Source organism: Nerophis lumbriciformis, linkage group LG07 (assembly GCF_033978685.3).
Source record: "Nerophis lumbriciformis linkage group LG07, RoL_Nlum_v2.1, whole genome shotgun sequence".
NCBI lineage: Eukaryota > Metazoa > Chordata > Actinopteri > Syngnathiformes > Syngnathidae > Nerophis > Nerophis lumbriciformis.
Window position 1 is genome coordinate 29,640,892 of NC_084554.2, and position 21,609 is coordinate 29,662,500.

The 21,609-nt window shown below is 39.0% G+C and overlaps 1 protein-coding gene across 2 annotated transcripts in view; it reads right to left on the reverse strand.

Moving 5' to 3' along the window:
* tpk1 (thiamin pyrophosphokinase 1) overlaps positions 1–21,609 on the reverse strand; it is a 109,125-nt gene that overhangs the window by 79,830 nt on the left and 7,686 nt on the right. For both annotated transcript variants that reach the window (XM_061965512.1, XM_061965513.1), the window contains 2 exons: positions 15,012–15,086; positions 1,712–1,781 (listed from right to left, as the gene is read on the reverse strand). In XM_061965512.1, the coding sequence (XP_061821496.1) occupies positions 1,712–1,781; positions 15,012–15,086 (145 nt within the window). The remainder of the gene's footprint in view (positions 1–1,711; positions 1,782–15,011; positions 15,087–21,609) is intronic.

Genomic DNA, 21,609 nt, shown 5'->3' on the forward strand with positions numbered 1-21,609 from the left:
AAAATGTAAGGTTACAAAAACTGTAGCCATAACGATGAAAATTATAACAAAGGCTTGCCATATCTCACTTTGTACGTAATGAGTTTATATCACAGATTAGTTACACATTTGAAATTAAATGCCGACACAAATGGATTTTTACATCATATTAAAATGTTTTGAGTTTCACCTGTATAGTATGACTGAAAGAAAATCTGTTTGCAGGAAAACATGCAACTTTTCTCCGACTACAATTGAACATTCACCTACCAAAAATACAAACTTTTGACCACAAACTTAGTCGCTGCTCTGTGACATTTGTCTAGCGGCAGTCAGAATCTGTCTCTCAGAAGGCATTTATTTCAATTTAACAAATCGTGCTAAGATGATAGACGGTGAGTAAGTATCGCGTTACTGCTGCTGGGATTGAGATCGGAGCGGTTCAAAAACGCGACTTTCATTTATAATTATGGCATGCTGTGTGTTCAAATGTATATTGCTCTTATGTCCTCCTCTTTTATTACAAGTAGCGCTACTGTTCCGCCCGGGCACCGCCATTTTGCCACTCTGCACATTGCGTAATGATGTCATCCCCACCCGGAAGAATTGTTAAGGGAACCGTTTGAAAAAATGGCAAGCAAATTGATATACTGGGAACCTTACTTGTTGTTTTGCTGCTAACGGACCGATATCAGATTGGAACACCCTTACCAGATACCAACTACAGTAAGAGTGCAAACACAAAAAAATACACCACAACAAACATAAAATGGGCAAAACAAAGAGCAACTCCTTGTAAGCAAGCTACCATCTACTGGGTAAGCATGTCAAAACAAACATTTTACATAAAACGTTGCATTCATAGTAACTTAAGGCCAACCATGGCTAGGGGTCACTATGGCTGCTAGTAGACGTACTTAGCAAATTTGGTTATGTGATTCTGAAGTAAATACTTAGTGCGGCCCGGACTCACCCAAACTCTACGTCCAGCGGTCAATAGGGAAATTTAGTTTGAGACCGCTGATGTAGATGATTGAATAAAGTTAAAGTTAAAGTACCAATGATTGTCACACACACACACTACGTGTGGTGAAATGTGTCTTCTGCATTTGACCCATCCCCTTGTTCACCCCCTGGGAGGTGAGGGGAGCAGTGGGCAGCAGCGGTGCTGCGCCCGGGAATTATTTTTGGTGATTTAACCCCCAATTCCAACCCTTGATGCTGAGTGCCAAGCAGGGAGGTAATGGGTCCCATTTTTATAGTCTTTGGTATGACTCGGCCGGGGTTTGAACTCACAACCTACCGACACTCTAACCACTAGGCGGATGGCATCTTGTGGCATCTCATCTCCCCTAACGGAGAGGTCAAACCCCATTTTCATTGACAGCCTTCAAAGAAAAACACTCATGTTCACACACTGCGTGTTAATGTGAACGTCTGGACACTTCAGGGACCTGAAAAGGCCCCAGTTCCATCTCTGAGTCTTCCATTAGCTGGGTACAAATATAGCATTTGGGTACAAAATGTGCAAAAACAGCATTTTTTGGCGCTACACACACACTGTGTTAAAAATGGTTGTATTTTGGTAACTTTATGCACATAATCAACCAATCAATACACGGCGGAGGGTAGAAAAGTCTTCTATGGTGTATTTATTCTGAAACTGTACAAAAGTAGCATTTCTTTCCTTCTTCATAAACACTCAAATATATTGCAAAACTGACAGACTCACCTGTCGGTTTCTCCAGCAGTGATGTGATATAGGCGATTGGCAGCACCATCAGCACATGCCGTCAGGAGAGCTACAAAGAGACAGCAAGACAAAGACAGACATGAGGGAAATAATACGCTGATAAATTGATGTGAACTGAACACTAGTGGGTCGCACCCAGGAGGCTGGATGATAAAACGCACTGGATGATAGGTATAAGACATGGGGTTAGTTAAAAAATAGTTCATTTGGTCAGCGTTACACTTTGGTGGCTTTGAATGATGAGACTGTTGTGGATATAATTAATGAGATCGGACATTTATGAGTGCAAGTAAGCTATACTGATACGGGCGGCTAGGGCTTAGTTTTAGAGCAGTTATGGGTGACTGGTGGGTGGCATCTTTCAGGTATGTTCCCTGGTAATTACTCTGAATGAGCTTTTAGTGAGACATTGTTTAAATGACAGTCCAAGGATTATGCAATTTAAGTATTGCCAGTCATGATACTGCTATAATCTCCATGTTTTGGACAAAAACATATCAGTAATAATCTTATTTTATTCGTTCCAAAGCTCCTTCTACAGTATAATTTTACCCCCCTCAGACCAACTTTGAAAAAGATTAGGTTGTCTCATACTTGGGGTGTTTATTTATTCAGACCAACAGGTGGCGCAAAAGACTTCCCAAGCTAATCGAGTTTTTCTTACGGACACAAACACACAGTTAACCTTAAGAGATGCAGCTTGAAAACTGGTTTTAAAGGTTTGCAAACAACAAATGAGGAGTTATGACGCTGATTTTAAGATTATGCTGATCAATTAGGCAGTTAAGAAATGTTTATAGTTAATAATTATTTTACTGACATTTTTCTTTGCTTGGTGTTTTTTTTATCAAGTACCAGTATAACGGGACAAACAAGTTCACATTATATGCATAATTGTGTTTCATTGTGTCCATTAAACCATATACAATTGTATTTCCAATCCCCAAAGAATGTGAAAAAACAATTTAAACATCACAAATTGCCACAATTTCAGACGGCCATTTTGAATATTCCGCTCTGAATGTATTTGGAAACTTCTGTATAGATTCGGGGGAACGCTTCTGCTCTGACCATATGAGCAGATCAGTAATACCGGAGATATTCAAAAATTACAAAAAGATGGGCTGTCTATGATTTACTTATTTTTTTCCATGCCGTAAATAAATAAATAAATAAAAAGTTTGCTAACAATTGAGTCAATGTGGGCTCTTTATTCCGACCACAAAACTCTCTAAATAACCATCCAAAACCCGCCAACAATACTCTATATCAGTGGTTCTTAACCTTGTTGGAGGTACCGAACCCCACCAGTTTCATACGCACATTCACCGAACCCTTCTTTAGTCAAAATCAAGATAAAGTTATATGTTTTTTTAATAGTGCACAAAATGAACCGTGCATGAACATCACCTTGTTCAAAGAACAAAACCAACACAGTGCATGAACTCACAACAAATTACACACTTGCAAATCAGATGGAAAATTAGAGGGAACATTGTTTGGGGGTATCCATAATACTTAGACTTATTTTTTATTGTCATTCAAATTCTAACTTTACAGTACAGATACACAGATAGGGAGAAGTTTTTATTTACACGATTGATTGATTGAATGAAACTTTTATTAGTAGATTGCACAGTACAGTACACATTCCGTACAATTGACCACTAAATGGTAACACCCGAATAAGTTTTTCAACTTGTTTAATTAAGTCGGGGTCCACGTTAATCAATTCATGAGTCTCACCGAACCCCTAGGGTTCAATCGAACCCAGGTTAAGAACCACTGCTCTATATACATATTGTGACCTGAATATTATCCAAATATTAACGATATTTTTATTATAAGCGATAATACAAACTATTTTTAGCGGCAAACTGATAACAGAGAGCCACATTTAGTTTATGCTGCAGCATTGAGCTAGCTGATAGGCATGACACGATGCAGCAGTAGTAGACTTTCATCTGGATTATAGGAGGATTTAGCCAAAAAACTGAAAAAGGAACCAACTATTCCTTTAACCCGTCGTGTGGATTATGATACATTTTTCATCAAAACGGAAAAGATATCGACATCCTATTAGTGGTCATGGCAATGAGAGCAGACGTTGTAGAGTAAGCAATCGTTTTATTATGTTTATAGTTTGTATATCTTGTTTAGCACTTAGTGTTTCACTAAAGCTGGATCTGTTTAGCACACGGCTTCTAAAACGTATAAAGCTAATTCTCCTTATATTCAGGATCAAAAATATAAGGTTCTGGATCCTAATTTGTCCCAAAGTAATCGTTGTTGGCTCTCACAAAGTCTGAATGATTTGCATTGTTGTTTATGGGGAAGAATTTCTACGTCACGGATCACGTGACTGGCTAGCTCATTATCTTTCAAAATGTCTCGGGAATTTCTGCGAGATTGTTACTAGTTGATAGTATATTTTTACTCGCAAACTTTGTAAGTCTTTCGATGTTAGAAATCAGATATATGATGATCGCTTCAATATAGAGACAATGTGTTTTTCCATTTTACTGGTACTTGAATGGGGTGGAACTTTTGCCACTTTGATGGATAGTGGTAAAAGTGCTGTAACAGCTTGTGAAAGCCTTTAAAATGCCAGTGAAGTCGACATTTTCCCATTTAGGCCGTGCCGCAACCCGTGTTTAGGCTGATCCCAGATCTTCCATTACAGTTTTAATGCTGCAATTTTTAAGGATCTCTGTGTAAAAGAGGCTATAGAAATGAATGAAATCTGTATTGTTTAACGCCTACTTATAGCGGTGTCTGTGTGTGTGTGTGTGTGTGTGTGTGTGTGTGACAATCATTGGCACTTTAACTTTAACTTAATACAACTTTTTCACTTCCGATACGATAGATTAGAGCTTTGAGTATTGACCGAAACTAAAACTGAGTCTATATTAGATCAGCGTGAATCATACATACTTGTTGTATTATTTTGTTTTGTGAAATATTATATATACCTTGATCAAGTGAAATTACTCAGAGTACAATGGTAAGTATTAAAAACACTAACCTATTTATTAGTTACCGTCTGAAATGGACTTATGCTGTCTTTAAGTTAAAGTGGAGTGGTAATTGTTTTTGGTGAAAACTAGTACCAATAATGAATCATTAAATTAGGCTCATGACACAGTAAGGTGAATGATGCGGCCACATTTACTACTGGATACGTTTAATATGCTTCAACCATGGATATTTTGTTGATAAGTAATATGCAACTATAGATATTTGATACTTTTTTATATTGGCGAATGTCATCACTTACTGCGTATCTCTAGCTTGTGTGTGTTTGTGTCCTTAGCTGTTGTGTAGCTTTTAGTAGCTTCTAAAACACAATAAAATACAAAACATCTGTATGTGCATGCAACACTTAAAACATTTAGCATATCTATGTGGAATTAAATAATGGAATATACTAATATGATCTAATTTAGGGAGGATATTCAAACTACAAGTGTTTACAAACTACAAAGAAGAATCATGACAAATGTTATGAATTTATTGAAAATGAAATATCCATCTCATTAAGCTAATCATAACTGATTTAACTACTTATGAGAAGAACCAATGTACTTAAAAAACATTGATGTAAATTGTGTACAAATTGAGAACAGGATGTATGTGTTAGTAATTGCAATGAAGTGAAAAAGGGGGAGGATTAGATAAGATTTGCTTCTTCCTCCACCTGTGTTGTAAAGAAAATATGTAAAATATGTGATGTATCATATTGATAATGTATACATGTTCAAAATCAATTTCAACCAACCAAGATCAACCTTGTGTGCTTATTGGAGGACATTTAGATGTTAACTGGATGTCGAGTTTAGCACAAGTAAATACACTGCCATACAGCTTGTATTGGAGATTTAAGATGCAAGCCGATATATTTGTTTGTCGGGGATATCTGACTGATATCTGTCATCTATATCGGATCGGCACACCCCTACCGACTTTATATTTTAAATTGTTGAACTGTTCAGGTTAAACTATTATCTGACAATGGTATACACTGAGAAGAAAGGGTCTTCACATTAAAAGTTTGACTTCTACTGAATGCAGACACTTGTTAAGACTCACCTTCTACTGTAATCTAAAAAAAAAAGTACATTAATAAGGGAAATATTATGTAACACCAGTATTTTTTTTTCAGAGCTCTGAGTGCATAAGAAAAATTCACAAAACATTACTTAGAATTATATTATTACTAAAGTGATTTATTGGGTTGGGAATGTATTTCAACGCTAAAAAAAGTCAACAGTGATGTTCAATTTATCTAGACGTTTGCCTGCAGTATTAAAGTTTATGAAATGTGTTTGACGTTTAACAGTGAGGGAGCTCCTACCTGTTTAGATTTTTTTTCATAAGCAGACAAATGATGAGGTTACTTGCTGTTTTTATGATACGCCGCTGCTCAAAATGAGATGCAAAATATTTGCAAATGTATTCTCTTTCATGGCCTCTATTCTATTCAAATTGAACCGGCAGACGATTTTTAAGAGCCCTTTTATGTTCAGGGTTGTTTGGATGCACACAGGGGTAGGACTTCAAAGATTTAGTTATGTTTTTTTTCTACTTGCACCTTATGCAAAAGAAGCTTTAGACTGCACCAAAGAGACAGCCAACCCTTGTACATATCTGCTTTATTTGATACTTTTCTTTGAATGCCTCCATTCTTTTGTCAGTCTTTAAGTAGGAGTAGGAGAATGGCTTTGAATAGAAAAAAAGAAACCTTTTTAGATTTAACCAATTGCGCCCCTGCTGGTTTTAGCCATAATTCTTAAAAGGCCTCTATCCTACATTTCCCACTGTTCAGACTTAGGCTGCTTCTACACCAGTGATCCCAAACCACCGGGTCGCGGCCCGGTACCGGTCCGTGGATCGATTGGTACCGGGCCGCACAAGGAAAAAAAAAAAAAAAAAAAAAAAAAAAAATTAAATCAACATAAAAAACACAAGATACATTTACAATTAGTGCACCAACCCAAAATACCTCCCTCCCCCATTTACACTCATTCACACAAAAGGGTTGTTTCTTTATGTTATTAATATTTCTGGTTCCTACATTATATATCAATATGGATCAATACAGTCAGCAGGGATACAGTCCGTAAGCACACATGATTGAATTTTTTTATGACAAAAAAAATTATAATAAATTAATTAATTAATTAAAAAAATACATACCCCCCCAGTCCGTGGGACATATTTTCAAGCGTTGAAGGTTGGGGACCACTGTTCTACACTATAAAATGGTGGTCCTTGGTCTATCAGAATCAGAAGCATAAATACTTTATTAATCCCTGTTCTATCCCTGTAAATTGAGGCTTTTGGATTTCAGAATTGTGTATTTCATCCTGGGCAGCATTGGGGATATTTTTTTGTTTTCAGGGAGTCTTTTTGAATACGTGCCACAAGCTTCGCACACCTATCTTTGGGCAGTTTAGCCCATTCCTCTTTGCCCATTTTGCTGTGCAGCACCTCTCAAGCGTCATCAGATTGGATGGCATTGGTTTTCATCCAGGATGTCTATGCATCAACAAAATAATGAGCAAAGGCTGTGAACACTTATGCACATGTAATTTTTTTGTTTTTAGTAAATTTGCAAACATCTTAAAAAAAAAAAAAAAAAAAAAAAAAGTTAATTATGGGATATTGTCTGGAGAATTTTGAGGATAAAAATGTTTTTATTCCATTTTGGAATAAGGTTGTAACATAACATGTGGAAAAAGGGAAACCCTGTGAATATTTTCCGCATGCACTGTAGTTTCAACTTACATCTGTCAGTAGACTCGATATAGAAGCGCTAAAAACTACAACATGTCTGATGGGGGTATGACGCGATCAAAGGGGGCTTAGCTTGGAGGAGGGCTTCGGCACGTAATTTAAGACCGCCCATTCAGACCGACATTCAAAACGTTGCTTGAAGATAGTCTGTAAAACAAAATCTATGCACAATTTTGACTAAAGAACCATCATTACATGCTATGTAGACCAAAAGGATGTGTTTAAAATGTACAAATTAAATCATAATATGCATCCTTTAACATTTTTTTCTATTGAGTAATGTAATTTTAAAAAAATGGAAACAAAATATGAATTGCGACAGGTCTATTTTTGTAAGCTGCCCTACTTTAGCGTTTTTCTAGACACCACAGTTTTTTGTACACCACTCCGCCTTGATTGCAAAGCGGATGCTTGACTGGCTAATGTGCGACACTCGCCAACATCAGCCAGCTGCTTCACATCAACAAAATGATGAAATAAGGCACTTGGGGGTAAACACATGCACAATTTTGATTTAATACAAAGCGTCACCTTCCTTGATTGCCTTACTGAATTGTGTCTGAGTGCATGATCTGTAAGTAAGTCGCTGTGAGTGAAGCGGTTAAAGGAGAAAGTGGGTGACTGATCGACGAGATGTGGGGTTGAGAGGGTGCGTGACTGAGATAAGCAGCTTGTTCCTACTTCACAACATCACACCTCGCACCTGTTTGAGGTCCTCTTTGATCGCTACTCCGCTCTCTACCCTCCCACAGCTTCTTGGCTCCCTGCTGCTCTACCTCTCCCAGGGGTGACGAAGGGGCCCAGGGGCAGCACATCACAAGTTGAGGTGTTCTCTTCTTGTGTGTGTATGTGTGTGGGGGGGGGGGGGGGGGTTCAGTGAGAGTGGAGACCTGGCTGGTGAATCACAATTTACAGACACACACATCCTGACATCTGCTTAGCTTATTAACGTTATTAAAAATACATAAAATATAATCTTGATGGGGGTTCAAACAGTGAGCTAGCTATGCTCCGCCATCACGGTTGTCTCATCAGAATCTTCTCCTATGGGTCCCATGGGCAAGCATGAGCCAGGAGCAAAACTGATAAAGAAAGAATCTTCTTCGGCATTGCTTGTGGCACTTCACAAACCCACCCAAACATTCCTCTCAAACTTTATTTGAAAAGCGGTTTTATCTGAGCGAGAGAAAATGCCCAGATCTGTCACATCCCAACATCTAGCTGCATCACATATTTGATAAGTCTCATCTGCCTCTCGCACCGGGTCGGTTTGATGAATTTATACAACGTGTGTCCCTATATGACTGGCATATTTATTTATTTATAACAACGGTGGTTCTGCTCACATTTTGAATTCCAGCTCAATTTGCAATGCTGAAAATCAGCTGCATGAGTAAAATATTATGTAATATTATGAGACTAATGAATCCCCATTTTGGTAATCAACAGACAATTTAAGCACCGTAATAAACTGTTTTTCAGACAATTGTAATGAGATATTTAGTGTTATTATGCAGTCATTTAAAAGCAAACCTGCCAATGCACAATATTTTCAAGTGTTTTGTTTTTCTTTTTGAAATATTTTAAATCCCCTTCATCCTTCACATAGCCCCATCAACCAACAATATCTTGAGCAAGCAGACTACTAGTTGTGCAAAATTGCATTCTCCCATGTCATTAAAGGCCTACTGAAATGTGATTTTCTTATTTAAACGGGGATAGCAGGTCCAATCTATGTGTCATACTTGATCATTTCGCGATATTGCCATATTTTTGCTGAAAGGATTTCGTAGAGAACATCGACGATAAAGTTTGCAACTTTTGGTCGCTGATAAAAAAGCCTTGCCTGTACCAGAAGTAGCAGACGATATGCGCGTGACGTCACAGGTTGTGGAGCTCCTCACATCCGCACATTGTTCTACAATCATGGCCACCAGCAGCGAGAGCGATTCGGACAGAGGAAGCGACAATTTCCCCATTAATTTGAGCGAGGATGAAAGATTTGTGGATGAGGAAAGTGAGAGTGAAGGACTAGAGGGCATTGGGAGCGATTCAGATAGGGAAGATGCTGTGAGAGGCGGGTGGGACCTGATATTCAGCTGGGAATGACTAAAACAGTAAATAAACACAAGACATACCGGTATATATACTCTATTAGCCACAACACAACCAGGCTTATATTTAATATGCCACAAATGAATCCCGCATTACAAAAACCTCCCCTCTCCCGTCCATATAACCCGCCAATACAACTCAAACACCTGCACAACACACTCAATCCCACAGCCCAAAGTAACGTTCACCTCCCCAAAGTTCATACAGCACATGTATTTCCCCAAAGTTACGTACGTGACATGCACATAGCGGCACGCACGTACGGGCAAGCGATCAAATGTTTGGACGCCGCAGCATACTCACGGTACCGCGTCTGCGCATCCAACTCAAAGTCCTCCTGGTAAGAGTCTCTGTTGTCCCAGTTCTCCACAGGCCAATGGTAAAGCTTGACTGTCATCTTCCGGGAATGTAAACAATGAAACACCAGCTGTGTTATCCGGCACAACAGTCAGGGGGTGCATTCTACGGCGGGGGTGCGTTATCCGGCACAACACCTGCCGCAATACACCGCTTCCCACCTACAGCTTTCTTCTTTGCTGTCTCCATTGTTCATTGAACAAATTGCAAAAGATTCACCAACACAAATGTCCAGACTACTGTGGAATTTTGCGATGAAAACAGACGACTTAATAGCTGGCCACCATGCTGTCCCAAAATGTCCTCTACAATCCGTAACGTCACGAGCAGGCGTCATCATAGAGCAAAGCAAATGATTTTGTGTATTGCGCTCATGTAAAATGTGACAAATCTTCCACACAACTTAGACAATAAGACAACAATGAACATAAGACGGCCACTTTACTTTGAGACACAAAAAAAGAAAAATAAGACAAATGCGGGACAAAAAGGGTTATTTTCTTACTTGGTTGACAGTTGATGGCTTTATTATTACCGGTATCTTAAATTTAGCATCATAACTCCTCATTTGTTCCGATTCCACTTTTGATTCTGATTAACAATTCGGTTTATTTATCGGTTCTTTTATTGATTCCTATTTGAGAAAAAAAGAGAACAAACAGGCTGATGAGCATCAAATTTGTTTTGTTTAGTTTAGAGATAAGATGACCTTACAAAGCCAACAGTGAGGTTTTAAGAGGCACGTATGCTGTATAGGAAGAAAAAAAAACGTTTTAAAAAATTTAATCAAAATGAATATTCTTCTGTAGAATTTAACAAAATAAATAAACATGTGGAAATTACACAAAAATGTAACATTTTCAACACTCAAAGAATCTTTGTAATCTCCCGAGAAAAGATACTGGTCAATGTAACTAGTTTATATCACATATTAGTTTCACATTTGAAGTTGAATTGCTGACAAGAATAGACTTCAAATATCCAGTTTTTAGTTCCACCTGTATAACAATGACTGAATGAAAATGTGGTTGGAGGAAACCATTTTCTGACTACATTTGAACATTCACCTACTGAAAATCAGGAGCACTGTGGCAAATAGTTGCTGGCTTTTGACCACAAACTTAGTCACTGCTCTGTGATATTCGTCTATCCAGCCCTGAGTCATTGTAGTCTTCACTGCCGAGGTGAAAGGAGAAGCTGACGGCACATGTGAACTAGTGTTACTATTGCCAGCCTCCAAACTAGTAAGAACCTGTCTCTCGTCATGCTTCTCTAAATGAGAAGGCATTCATTTCAATTTAAGATGTAATCGTGCTAACATTAGAGGTGGTGTTAGTTAGTACCTGTTGTACCGGTATTTAGGCCACATGACTGCTGCTGGGATGACACCAGAGCGGTTAAAAAATGTGACATTCATTTATAGTTATTGTGTGCTGTGTGTTCAATCGTTTCAGCATAATGTATGTCCTCTTGATGAAATAGCTACCTCACAGTTATTACAAGTGCTGTTACAATCTTTCCTTGTAAAATGTAGCCAGAATTTTGAGCGCTTCTCCTGCTCGAGCGTCTTGTTGCTGTCTGATGTCATCCCTGCCTGCAAAAATTGTTACGGGAATCGTTTGAAAAATTGGCAATTGAGGAATTCATACACCGATAACTGGTTCCTGTTTAGAAGTGGTTTCCAATTTCCCATCCCTCATCACGGCCGTCTCCTTGAGTCATTAGTGTGTGCGTGAATGACAGGAAGTCATTTACCGTTAAACCATATTTTTAAAGACAAATTTAAAGACAAAATTAACCTTTTAACAGAAAAAAGTAATGTTTTCATTGTTTGTGAAATCCTATTTAATCATATTTTGTTAATCATAATTTATAACTGCACTTTTTTCAAGTGGGTCTTGTATTGCAGCTGCACCTCTCCAAGTAGTGTGTGTGTGTGTGTGTGTGCGTGTGCGTGTGCGTGTGCGTGTGCGCGTGCGTGCGTGTGTGTGACAGGAAGGAAGAAAAGCCATGCCTCACTTGGGTAAAACTTGTTTGGCACCATCTGTTGATTTGCATGAATAAATCCCTTTACACAGACACTATAGGCCCATTTCCACCAAAAGTTCAGAAACGTTTAATTCCCGGAACTATGACTTATAAATAAATACATTCACACTAGGGATGTCCCGATCCAGGTTTTTGCACTTCCGATCTGATACCGATATTGTTTTTGCACTTCCGATCCGATACCGATACTGACCGATACCGATACTGGCCTATCCGAGCATCTATTAAAGTTTAAAGTTATTTAGCCTACTTAGTTGTCAGAATCATTTTGAAAAGTGTTTTAGTACTCTTGATAACAACTAGCCAGCTGAATTAGGGGAGTTTGAATAATACACAATGGTTGGTAACAAGAAACTGACCTGTTTATTCAAGGATAAACACAAAATAGACAAAATTATACATGACAAACAGAAAAGGCATCATTGAACTAGGGCTGGGCGATATGGCCTTTTTTTAATATTGCGATATTTTAAGGCCATATTGCGATACACAATATATATCTCAATATTTTGCCTTAGCCTTGAATGAACACTTGATGCATATAATCACAGCAGTATGATGATTCTATGTGTCTACATTAAAACATTCTTCTTCATACTGCATTAATATATGCTACTTTTAAACTTTCATGCAGAGAGGGAAATCACAACTAAAAAAAATCACTATTTTTTTCATACGGTGTTGATGTGGAAATGTTTGCCTCGGCATTTTGATGGTGTGGGCGTGTGGCACCGAATGGAGATAAGCGTCTCGACAGACGTTATAATATTTGAACAATGATGACGAAAACTGTTTTCTCTGTCGTGTCCGTGTGTCGAAAATTGTTATGCGCTTATTTTTTTATTTGATTTTGTGCGTGGCATAGATTTGCCGTGCGCAGATGACTTGAGCAGGCGCGCACCTTAGCGGCTGCGCTAGCATCACAGCTAACGTTAGCCATGCTGCTACCTTGCTCTCTGCTGGGAGAGGGCGTATACGTATGTGACGTATGACGTGACAGTATGTGACGTATGACGTGACAGTATGTGACGTGTGTAAGAAGGTGCGCTCGCTGTCTGTAAGAGGGAGACACAGGAAAGAGTGAGAAGAGCCTGTCGTGTAATGCCAGCAGCTAAAGGCAACTGTGTGAGAATCCCCAGACCTGTGGATGTGTTGAAGGTGTGCTGGAAAATGCGGAACGGAAATTAGGGAACAGCAGAAAAGTGGAATGTATTATTTAAATCGGTGCGTTGGAAAACACGGACCGGAGTTTTTTTTAAACTGGATCTGGATCGGCATTTTCCCATGCCTTGCCGATACGCATTGTTTTGCAAATATTTTGTAGTGTGAATTAGGGATGTCCCGATCCGATATTTGGATCGGATCGGGACATCCCTAATTCACACTACAAAATAGTTCCACTAATCAGCGTTGTTCAGCACACAGATGTCCCAGAAAAGTTCCTGCAACATGAAAGTTTATTTTGTTTTACTTTCATTCCATCAAGTAGCTTACAATACAAAGTTTTAGGAACACCCCAACTATGTTCAACCAATCAGTGTTAGACAGCACAGCCCGCCTCTCAAAAGTTACTGCAGGAACTTTTCAAAGTCTCACCTACCTACTAAGAACTAAGATTGATCATTTACCCGGGCAGTTTTTAGTGGAATCGCAGGGGGCATTTAATTTACGAGGAATCGCAGGGTGTATTTCATTTGCGAGGGTAAAAGGGAAAGTTCCTGTAAAAGTTCCTGCAGTGGAAAAGGGCCTTGTGAGACAAAACATCTTTTTAAAAATATATTCAAAGACAAACTTCCATCCATCCATCAATTTTCTACCGCTTGTCCAAATCGGGGTCGCGGGGGGTGCTGGAGCCAATCTCAGCTGCATTCGGACGGAAGGCGGGGTACACCCTGGACAAGTCGCCACCTCATCACAGGGCCAACACAGATAGACAGACAACATTCACACTCACATTCACACACACTAGGGCCAATTTAGTGTTGCCAATCAACCTATCCCCAGGTGCATGTTTTTTGGAGGTGGGAAGAAGCCGGAGTACCCGGAGGGAACCCACGCAGTCACGGGGAGAACATGCAAACTCCACACAGAAAGATCCCGAGCCCAGGATCGAACCCAGGACCTTTTTAAAAAAGATATATGTAAAAAAATATTATGATTTGATTATTTTAAAATCCAATTTTATCATATTTCTGAACTGCACTTTTTTCACATGGGTCTTGTCTTGTATTGCAGCTGGACTTCTCCAAGTCATTGTTGTGTGTGAGTGACAGGAAGAAAAGCTCTGGGTTATTTGGAAGAAGTCATTTGGCTTTTGCACGTTCAAATCTCAAGACGGTTCGCTAGTCTTGTAATCGTGCCAACGTAGCAGTCATTCAGCCAACAAGCGCTAATGTATTCAAAAGTTTAATTTCACTTTATTATGAGTACTTTGTTTGACATTAAGAGCTAATGCTTGTGGCAAGTTAGGTTAACAGATTTGAACAAAGTCACAGTCAATCTACGTCTCAGAGCAAGAGACTCATGCTGCATATACAGCCAGCAAATTGCAGTGCAGGGGAACTTTCTATCGTATTGAATTGGCTTGTTTTGAATATGCTAATTTTTAAGTTGCAATCGAGGAGACACAGGATTATTAAAGTTGTGGAAAGGAAGGTTATTTATGATGAATATATAATTAAAAGGGGTTCTCACAGGGAATGTGATCAGAGAACAAAGAGAGAGGTCATGTTCAGTGACAATGTAGCACATGTGGTGCAGCAGAGGCTACAAAGGCTCCATAGCATTTTGGATCAAAAGCAACGGTGGAGCGCTAATGAATGTAGAGAGGCAAATAAAGTTAGTGACTTTGTTGCTGACCATTGCTGTATGACCACAGTATGTGACCACATGCCAAAACCTCTCAAAAAGTTCACCAGCCTCTTCTGTCATGAAAATTATGGCAGTTCCATGCTTGGTGTACCTTTACTCCATAGCACGTGAAGGTAGTCTTTATCCAAAGACTGATTCAGGATGATCAAACCAATCCTCTGTTTGCCTGTTGAATCAAATAAAGACAATATCAGTGATGTTGCTGGGCACACACGTCCTGCGTCTCTGATGCATTCAAATATAAAAGATCGCAGTAAACCCCCAATCTGTGCGTCCCAGGGACACACTTTATTTTTACCATGAAACTTTTACCACAAACTTTGTCAGCAGACCAGACATGCATTGTTTCAACCCTTGCGCATCTTTGCTTAGTGCAAACGTGATTGTCTGTATATAGTCTCGCCACTGTCGCAACATGCTAGTTTAGCTGGTACCAAAATAACGCAAAAATGCTACAGAAGAATAAGATCAAACCTATTGCTGGTCAGCAGACTACTGCAGCTGTATTTTCTGCTTCCAGTTGCACTGATCAGACAAGTGACAGTAACTCAACATTGCCTGTATTGTTTCCTCGACAGCGCCTGATACCAAAGTAGGTTGCTCTACTTTCTGCATCTTCCTCCCCCAAAAAGTAAACTTTTCTCAAGCTTTGGCTTGATATCACATAAAAAAGGCTGCGCTTTTCCGACAACATTGGTTTTGTTTACACTGGACAGCAAATCTGATTTGTTTGTCCTCAAGTGACACAGATTGGATATTTTTTTGCCAGTCTAAACGCTACAAAGCGCTTCAAATCTGATATTTCCCCATCCGTTTTGAGCCAAATCAGGAAGTAGTCTGGATCCATTTGGACAACAATCTGATCCTTTCAAATGTGACAGCAGTTTTAACGACACTGCAGCCTGTTTGCCACGTTTATGTCATCTTTGGTCCAGCTACGTCTTTCATGTACACAGCATGATCACTTTCCTTTTTGCAATTCTCTTCTTCCTCCTGCAGTTGTTTTCCATCATCTACCTACGTACTTCATCTACACAAGAGCTACGGCACAAACCCATTTACACACTGATTTGTGGTTTCCATGTTTTCTCGTGTAGTAGCAACTTCCTTGTTCATTTACGGAATTCAGTCAACTTCCTTTGTTTTCACATTATCGAACTGCGCATGTAAGTGACAGAGGCCACATTGGGGCCACATTTGGGCCTGTGTGCATTTATACTGGAGTTTGACAAAGATCATATTTTACATGTATTCTAAACAGTCAGCTGGAAAAAAAATTTAATTTCGAAAAACTGAGATTTGGTCCACTTTGGCCTTCAGTGTAAACGTAGTCTTAACATTTGCACTACTCACAACAAAACAGGCACAACAAGTCCAATCAAATCAAACTATATTATAAAGCGCTTTTTCATACAAAAAAAAATGCAACACAAAGTGCTTTAAAAAATGTAAAAACAATACCCGATGACCCACCTGCCCCCATCAGCAGTCAGACACACGAAGGCACACACACAAAAATGAATACATGACTGAGCACAGAGGAGCCAGGTGAAGAAACACTATCACAGGAGCTGTTTGCACCAGCACATCACCAGACCACAGCCACAAAGCACCCCCAAAGCCATGGCCGGATATACTGTAATTCTGATACAGAGGGCTCTCTCCGACCAATGCTGGAAATTAAAAATAATTGTTTTGTTTTGTTTGTCTTAAAATCAGCACGTTTATTAAAACATTTGGTACTAGTTTATATTTAAATTTTAGTCTTTTTTTTTGGTGCTACAAAAGGATTTTTCACTTTATTTTGTATGTCATGACCCGTGACAGTTTGGATATGTTTGAATTTTTGTTTAAATTCAGATACTTAAACATAAAATGAATCCTTCTGTTAATTATAAGTATACCATACCACCACTAAATGTGTTTCATACTACATTTTTCAAAAAATAATAATTCATGAAATAGAAAGGAGCGGTTTGGAACTTACAATATGTTACCATTAGCAGTTTACAGAATATTAGATTTTTTTAAAGCATCTTAATTTTTTCAAAATTATTTTTTATATTGAATGAATATTGCTTGTCTGTCAGAGGAATGTGTTTGGTGTTCAGGCTCAGATGTGTTGATGTTGTTATAGAATATACAATCAATGATTGGTAACATTAGCTGACAACACACAAAGCTAATGCACGCGCACATGTTACGCACAGGCGTCGTTACGTCATTACATGCTGAAAGTCATAAGAAGGCCGGATATTTTGCTTAAAGAAGACCTCTTATGCAAAACTGACTTTCCTTACCTATTGGTACCTGTTTTTGTGTATTTCGGATCTGCATAAGTCCCGTAAATTTGAAATCAAACCATGGAGGCATGGTAGAGATATTTATAAAACAATCTTGCCTTCCTTTATAATTCGTCCAAACAAGCTGCTTAAAATTTTCCCCATTGTGATTTTTTTCCCATTTGTGACATCAGCGGACATCTCCATAGTAGTCAAGGAGGCCGATAACTGATATTTGGAGCCGATATTCATTTGCAATAAAAGTTAGCTAAACATGAATAGGTTATGTCGGTAAACAGCTTGACAAGGCTTTAAGTTGGTTTTTTTTCTGCTAATGTTGTGTTTCATTTAGCACAAAAAAACATTAGGGGATTTCACCAACACCTTTATTATGTGTGCCTAAGAGAAGCATATACCGTATTTTTCGGACTATAAGTCGCAGTTTTTTTCATAGTTTGGCCGGGCTCCAGTGCGACTTATATATGTTTTTTTCCTTCTTTATTATGCATTTTCGGCAGGTGCGACTTATACTCCGGTGCGACTTATACTCCGAAAAATACGGTACATTTGCATTTCAAAATAATTGGAAATGGTAAAAATATGGGATTTCTGTACATCACAATAACTCGCCATCTACTCAATTTTATACAATTCTATAGCAATTTATGAATTTCATACATTGCAAGATTTCTGTGTGAGCAACCCTGAAATATAGTGAACATTTAAATAAAAATAAATCTGTGCTTCGTCACAGCTTATAGTTGAGACATTTTTCAAGCTGGCTGACATTTTGTCCTTCGTGTTACAGAAAGTATGGGAATGTGAGAGCTGCTGCCTGCTCTTATTTACTTATACAACAAGTATCTTATTTGTTAATTTAGACACAGTTAGGATTTTTGGCAGAGATATACAGTATTTTCTGTTGTTCTTATGTTCATCCATCGCTGTTCATCCATCTATCCATCCATCTTCTACCGCTCTGTTGAATCATGGATCATTAAACACGCCGCTCTCCTTTAATGAGCCAACGCGCCGAGTGTTGCAGACAAAGACTGTCATGCAACTCCATCGCTGCAGTAGAGACAAACGGAAGGAAGATGTCAGAAAACAAAAACAAAATCTGGAATTACCGGCAAAAGAAATTCAATTTTGACAAGTTCATGTCAGCAGAGGAGCTGTACTGTAGACTATCAGCACTGCATTAAAAGGAGAGAGGGGGGACGTGGCCGTGTGAGCAGCAGCTAAGCAGACCGGGAAAGACTTCTCACAAGAACTCAAATAAATTCCCTGTCAGATATCATATTTGGGGAGAATTATCGACAAAGAGAGTAATTTTAATTCTTAAATTTTTTTTTTTTTTTAAACTCCACGGCAAACTAGTTGGCGCTTGATCAGGGGTTATTACTAAATAAACTTAACTAATTATTTTTTATTTTTTTTTTAAATACAACTGGTATCTGATATTATGTTGTCGTTAAAAAAAAAGAAAAAAAAGACTGATATTCGTCAAAATTCCAAATTTCGGCGCTGATAATCGGTCGATCCCTAGTGGAGACCCACAAAATTTTCCAGGGACCCCCTCAAATCACTAACTGTTGTTCCTGGGGACTCACTCCATTGGAAACCTATAGACATCACTACAATATCAAACATTTAAATTTGTCTAAACATACTTTTATGAACTATTTAAACTGTCAAAAACTAACAAAATAGATATTAAAAATCCAGTATTGTGGGAGCTAGCTCTTAATGTGTTTAAAATTTGCAGCACAGTAATGTGAATAACCCCGCCAGGCTAAAAGCAAGACAGTGGAATACGATGACCTTGGTAACACACCAGCTGCGGCGACATGACAACACAGCCCTTTAAAAGCAGCACAAGCAACAACAAAAAACATGTCAACCTGTCGTCTCCCCATCTAAGAACCTCCATGCTTCATTGTCAAAGTATCTGTCCTGGGATGAATCGTTTCACAAATCTATTTCGCCTCCTCCCTCAACCTCCCATCCATCTTGCCTGGACTTGTTATTTTTTCCCCTCCTTCCTCCTCTTGCTCCGCTGCTAATGCAGATCCCCAGACTGCGACTTTCCAATTGCCATTTTTCTATCTGCAGGGGAGGAGAAAAAATATAGAAAACGCTGCTTCCTTTGACAAAGTAAAAACTGGAGCTGCCCGAATAGCCTTAATGGGCCGAAGATTACAGCAACACCTCTCTCCCAACACTCCTTGACGCTATTGCATTTATCGTCCACTCTGCCTTTATGAATAATTTTTCATGCATTATTAATGTGCAACAAAAAGTGCAAGCTTTAAAAACAATCAATGAGGCGGGGTGGCTGGAGCCTATCCCAGCTGCAATCGGGCGGAAGGCAGGGTACACATCCTGGATAGAAATGGAAAAGTGCTTTATGTGGCTAGGTCAGGGGTTGGCAACCTTTACCAGTCAAAGAGCCATTTGACCAGTTTCACAAATTAAAGATAACAATGGGAGCCACAAAATTTTTTTGAAATTTAAAATGAAATAACAATGCATAAGATGGTTTTGTTTTTGCTTTGTGCTATGTATTAACCAGGGGTCTCAGACACGCTGCCCATACCTTTTATATGGAATTTGAATGCTGGTGCGGCACGCGGGTTTTATATGAATGGCGCTTGTCAGTGTCGTGCGTGCCGTGATTGTACAGCATTTAGCGCCCACTACAACCAGCGTGCCTGATTAGCCACATGCTGTATGGGGCTTCCGCTTGCTCACATAAGTGACAGCAAGGCATACTTGGTCAACAACCCCACAGGTTACACTGACGGTGGCGGTATAAAAAAAACAAAAAACTTTAACACTCTTACTAATAATGCGCCACACTGTGAACCCACACCAAACACATTTCGGGAGAACATCTGCACCGTAACACAACATAAACACAACAGGACAAATACCCAGAATCCCATGCAGCCCTAACTCTTCCGGGCTACATTATACACCCCCGCTACCAAACCCACCCACCTCAACCGACGCACAGAGGGGGGTTGCCGACCCCTGGGCTAGGTGGTACGATATACAACATAAATTATATCAATTTGGACCACGATGGAGCTTTTACCCTGGTAATGCATTTCGATGACGCATTATAGTTGTGTATAACAATTTTGACAACGACAAGCAAACAAAGCCATTGTAGCGTCCTCGCTAGCGGTTAATGTCCGTCCATAGTGCAGCTTCTAAATCACTGATAAACAAACATACTACATGTTGTAGGAGGATACAAAAAAATAGCTAACCACTAAGCTGGAGCTCTTGAATGTAAGCACAGGTAAGAAGCTTGACAACCAACTGAAAGTGTATTTATTATTATTGCATGTGTAGTTTTAATTTAGTTTTATTATACAAACATACTTATCTTTGTACTACCAGGACTTGCATAAGTCACAGTAGTAGTTTATCAATATAAAGGTTATAAGAAATGATCATTTGCTTTTAAATGTGAGTAACAAGGAAGTCAACCAGCGTCATGGAGTTATTTGAATGTTCTGCTGTCATATTCCTGCTACATTATGAATGCAAGAAGAGGCTGGGAAGAAAATAAAGCAACATCGAGGAAAAGAGATGAATATTAAATTGTGGAGTTTGAGCAGTGCATTTTACATTGCCTGAAAAAGTTTATAAGGAGAAAACTGTCCTCTGGGTTTCGGGACTGTATTGCTGCGTCAGCCTTGATGTTGTTCACTATACTGGAAGGTCATTTCCAAATAAGAAGAGTTTTTGACCCTTTGGAGAAAAGGGAAGAGAAATGACACAAACAGAAGGAGGTGAAGATGAGAAAGGAGGAGGAGTGGATTTTGTCAGCTTCGTCTCTTAATTGGCAAGTGGTCCGTCGAGAACAAAAAAAAAACACAAACTCAACCAGCCGTGACTTTTCAGATAACCTCTCATGCACGCACACACACAAGGAGGAGCTCAGCCTTTTCTCGCACTCTCTTTACAAAGAAATGTCACCTTGGGATTCTTTTGAAAAGTGCTTGACAGCATAAATACCACATGCACAACCTCATAAATTCCAGAAATATGCCATTTATGACTAAATTTTAGGGTTTTAAAATTCTAACGCTGCACCCGGGGGATTTTAACATGCATCCAGGGGCTTCGTTTATATTTTCTGCCAAGAGTTGCAAGACGCTTTTCCTGTGAGAGATTTAGCTAAGAAAGCAACAACAGTGTGTTCTAAACATATCTAATTAGAGCAGGAATGTCTCAATATAGAGAACCGCCGGGAAAGCAAAAGTTTAATGCGTCACACATCTTTATCAGGCGGGATACCACGCAACGAACTTAGTGCGACTTAATGTTGATGGCATGGTTTAACCTGCTATACGCTGAGGGATTATTTGTATACGAAGTGAATCAACACTT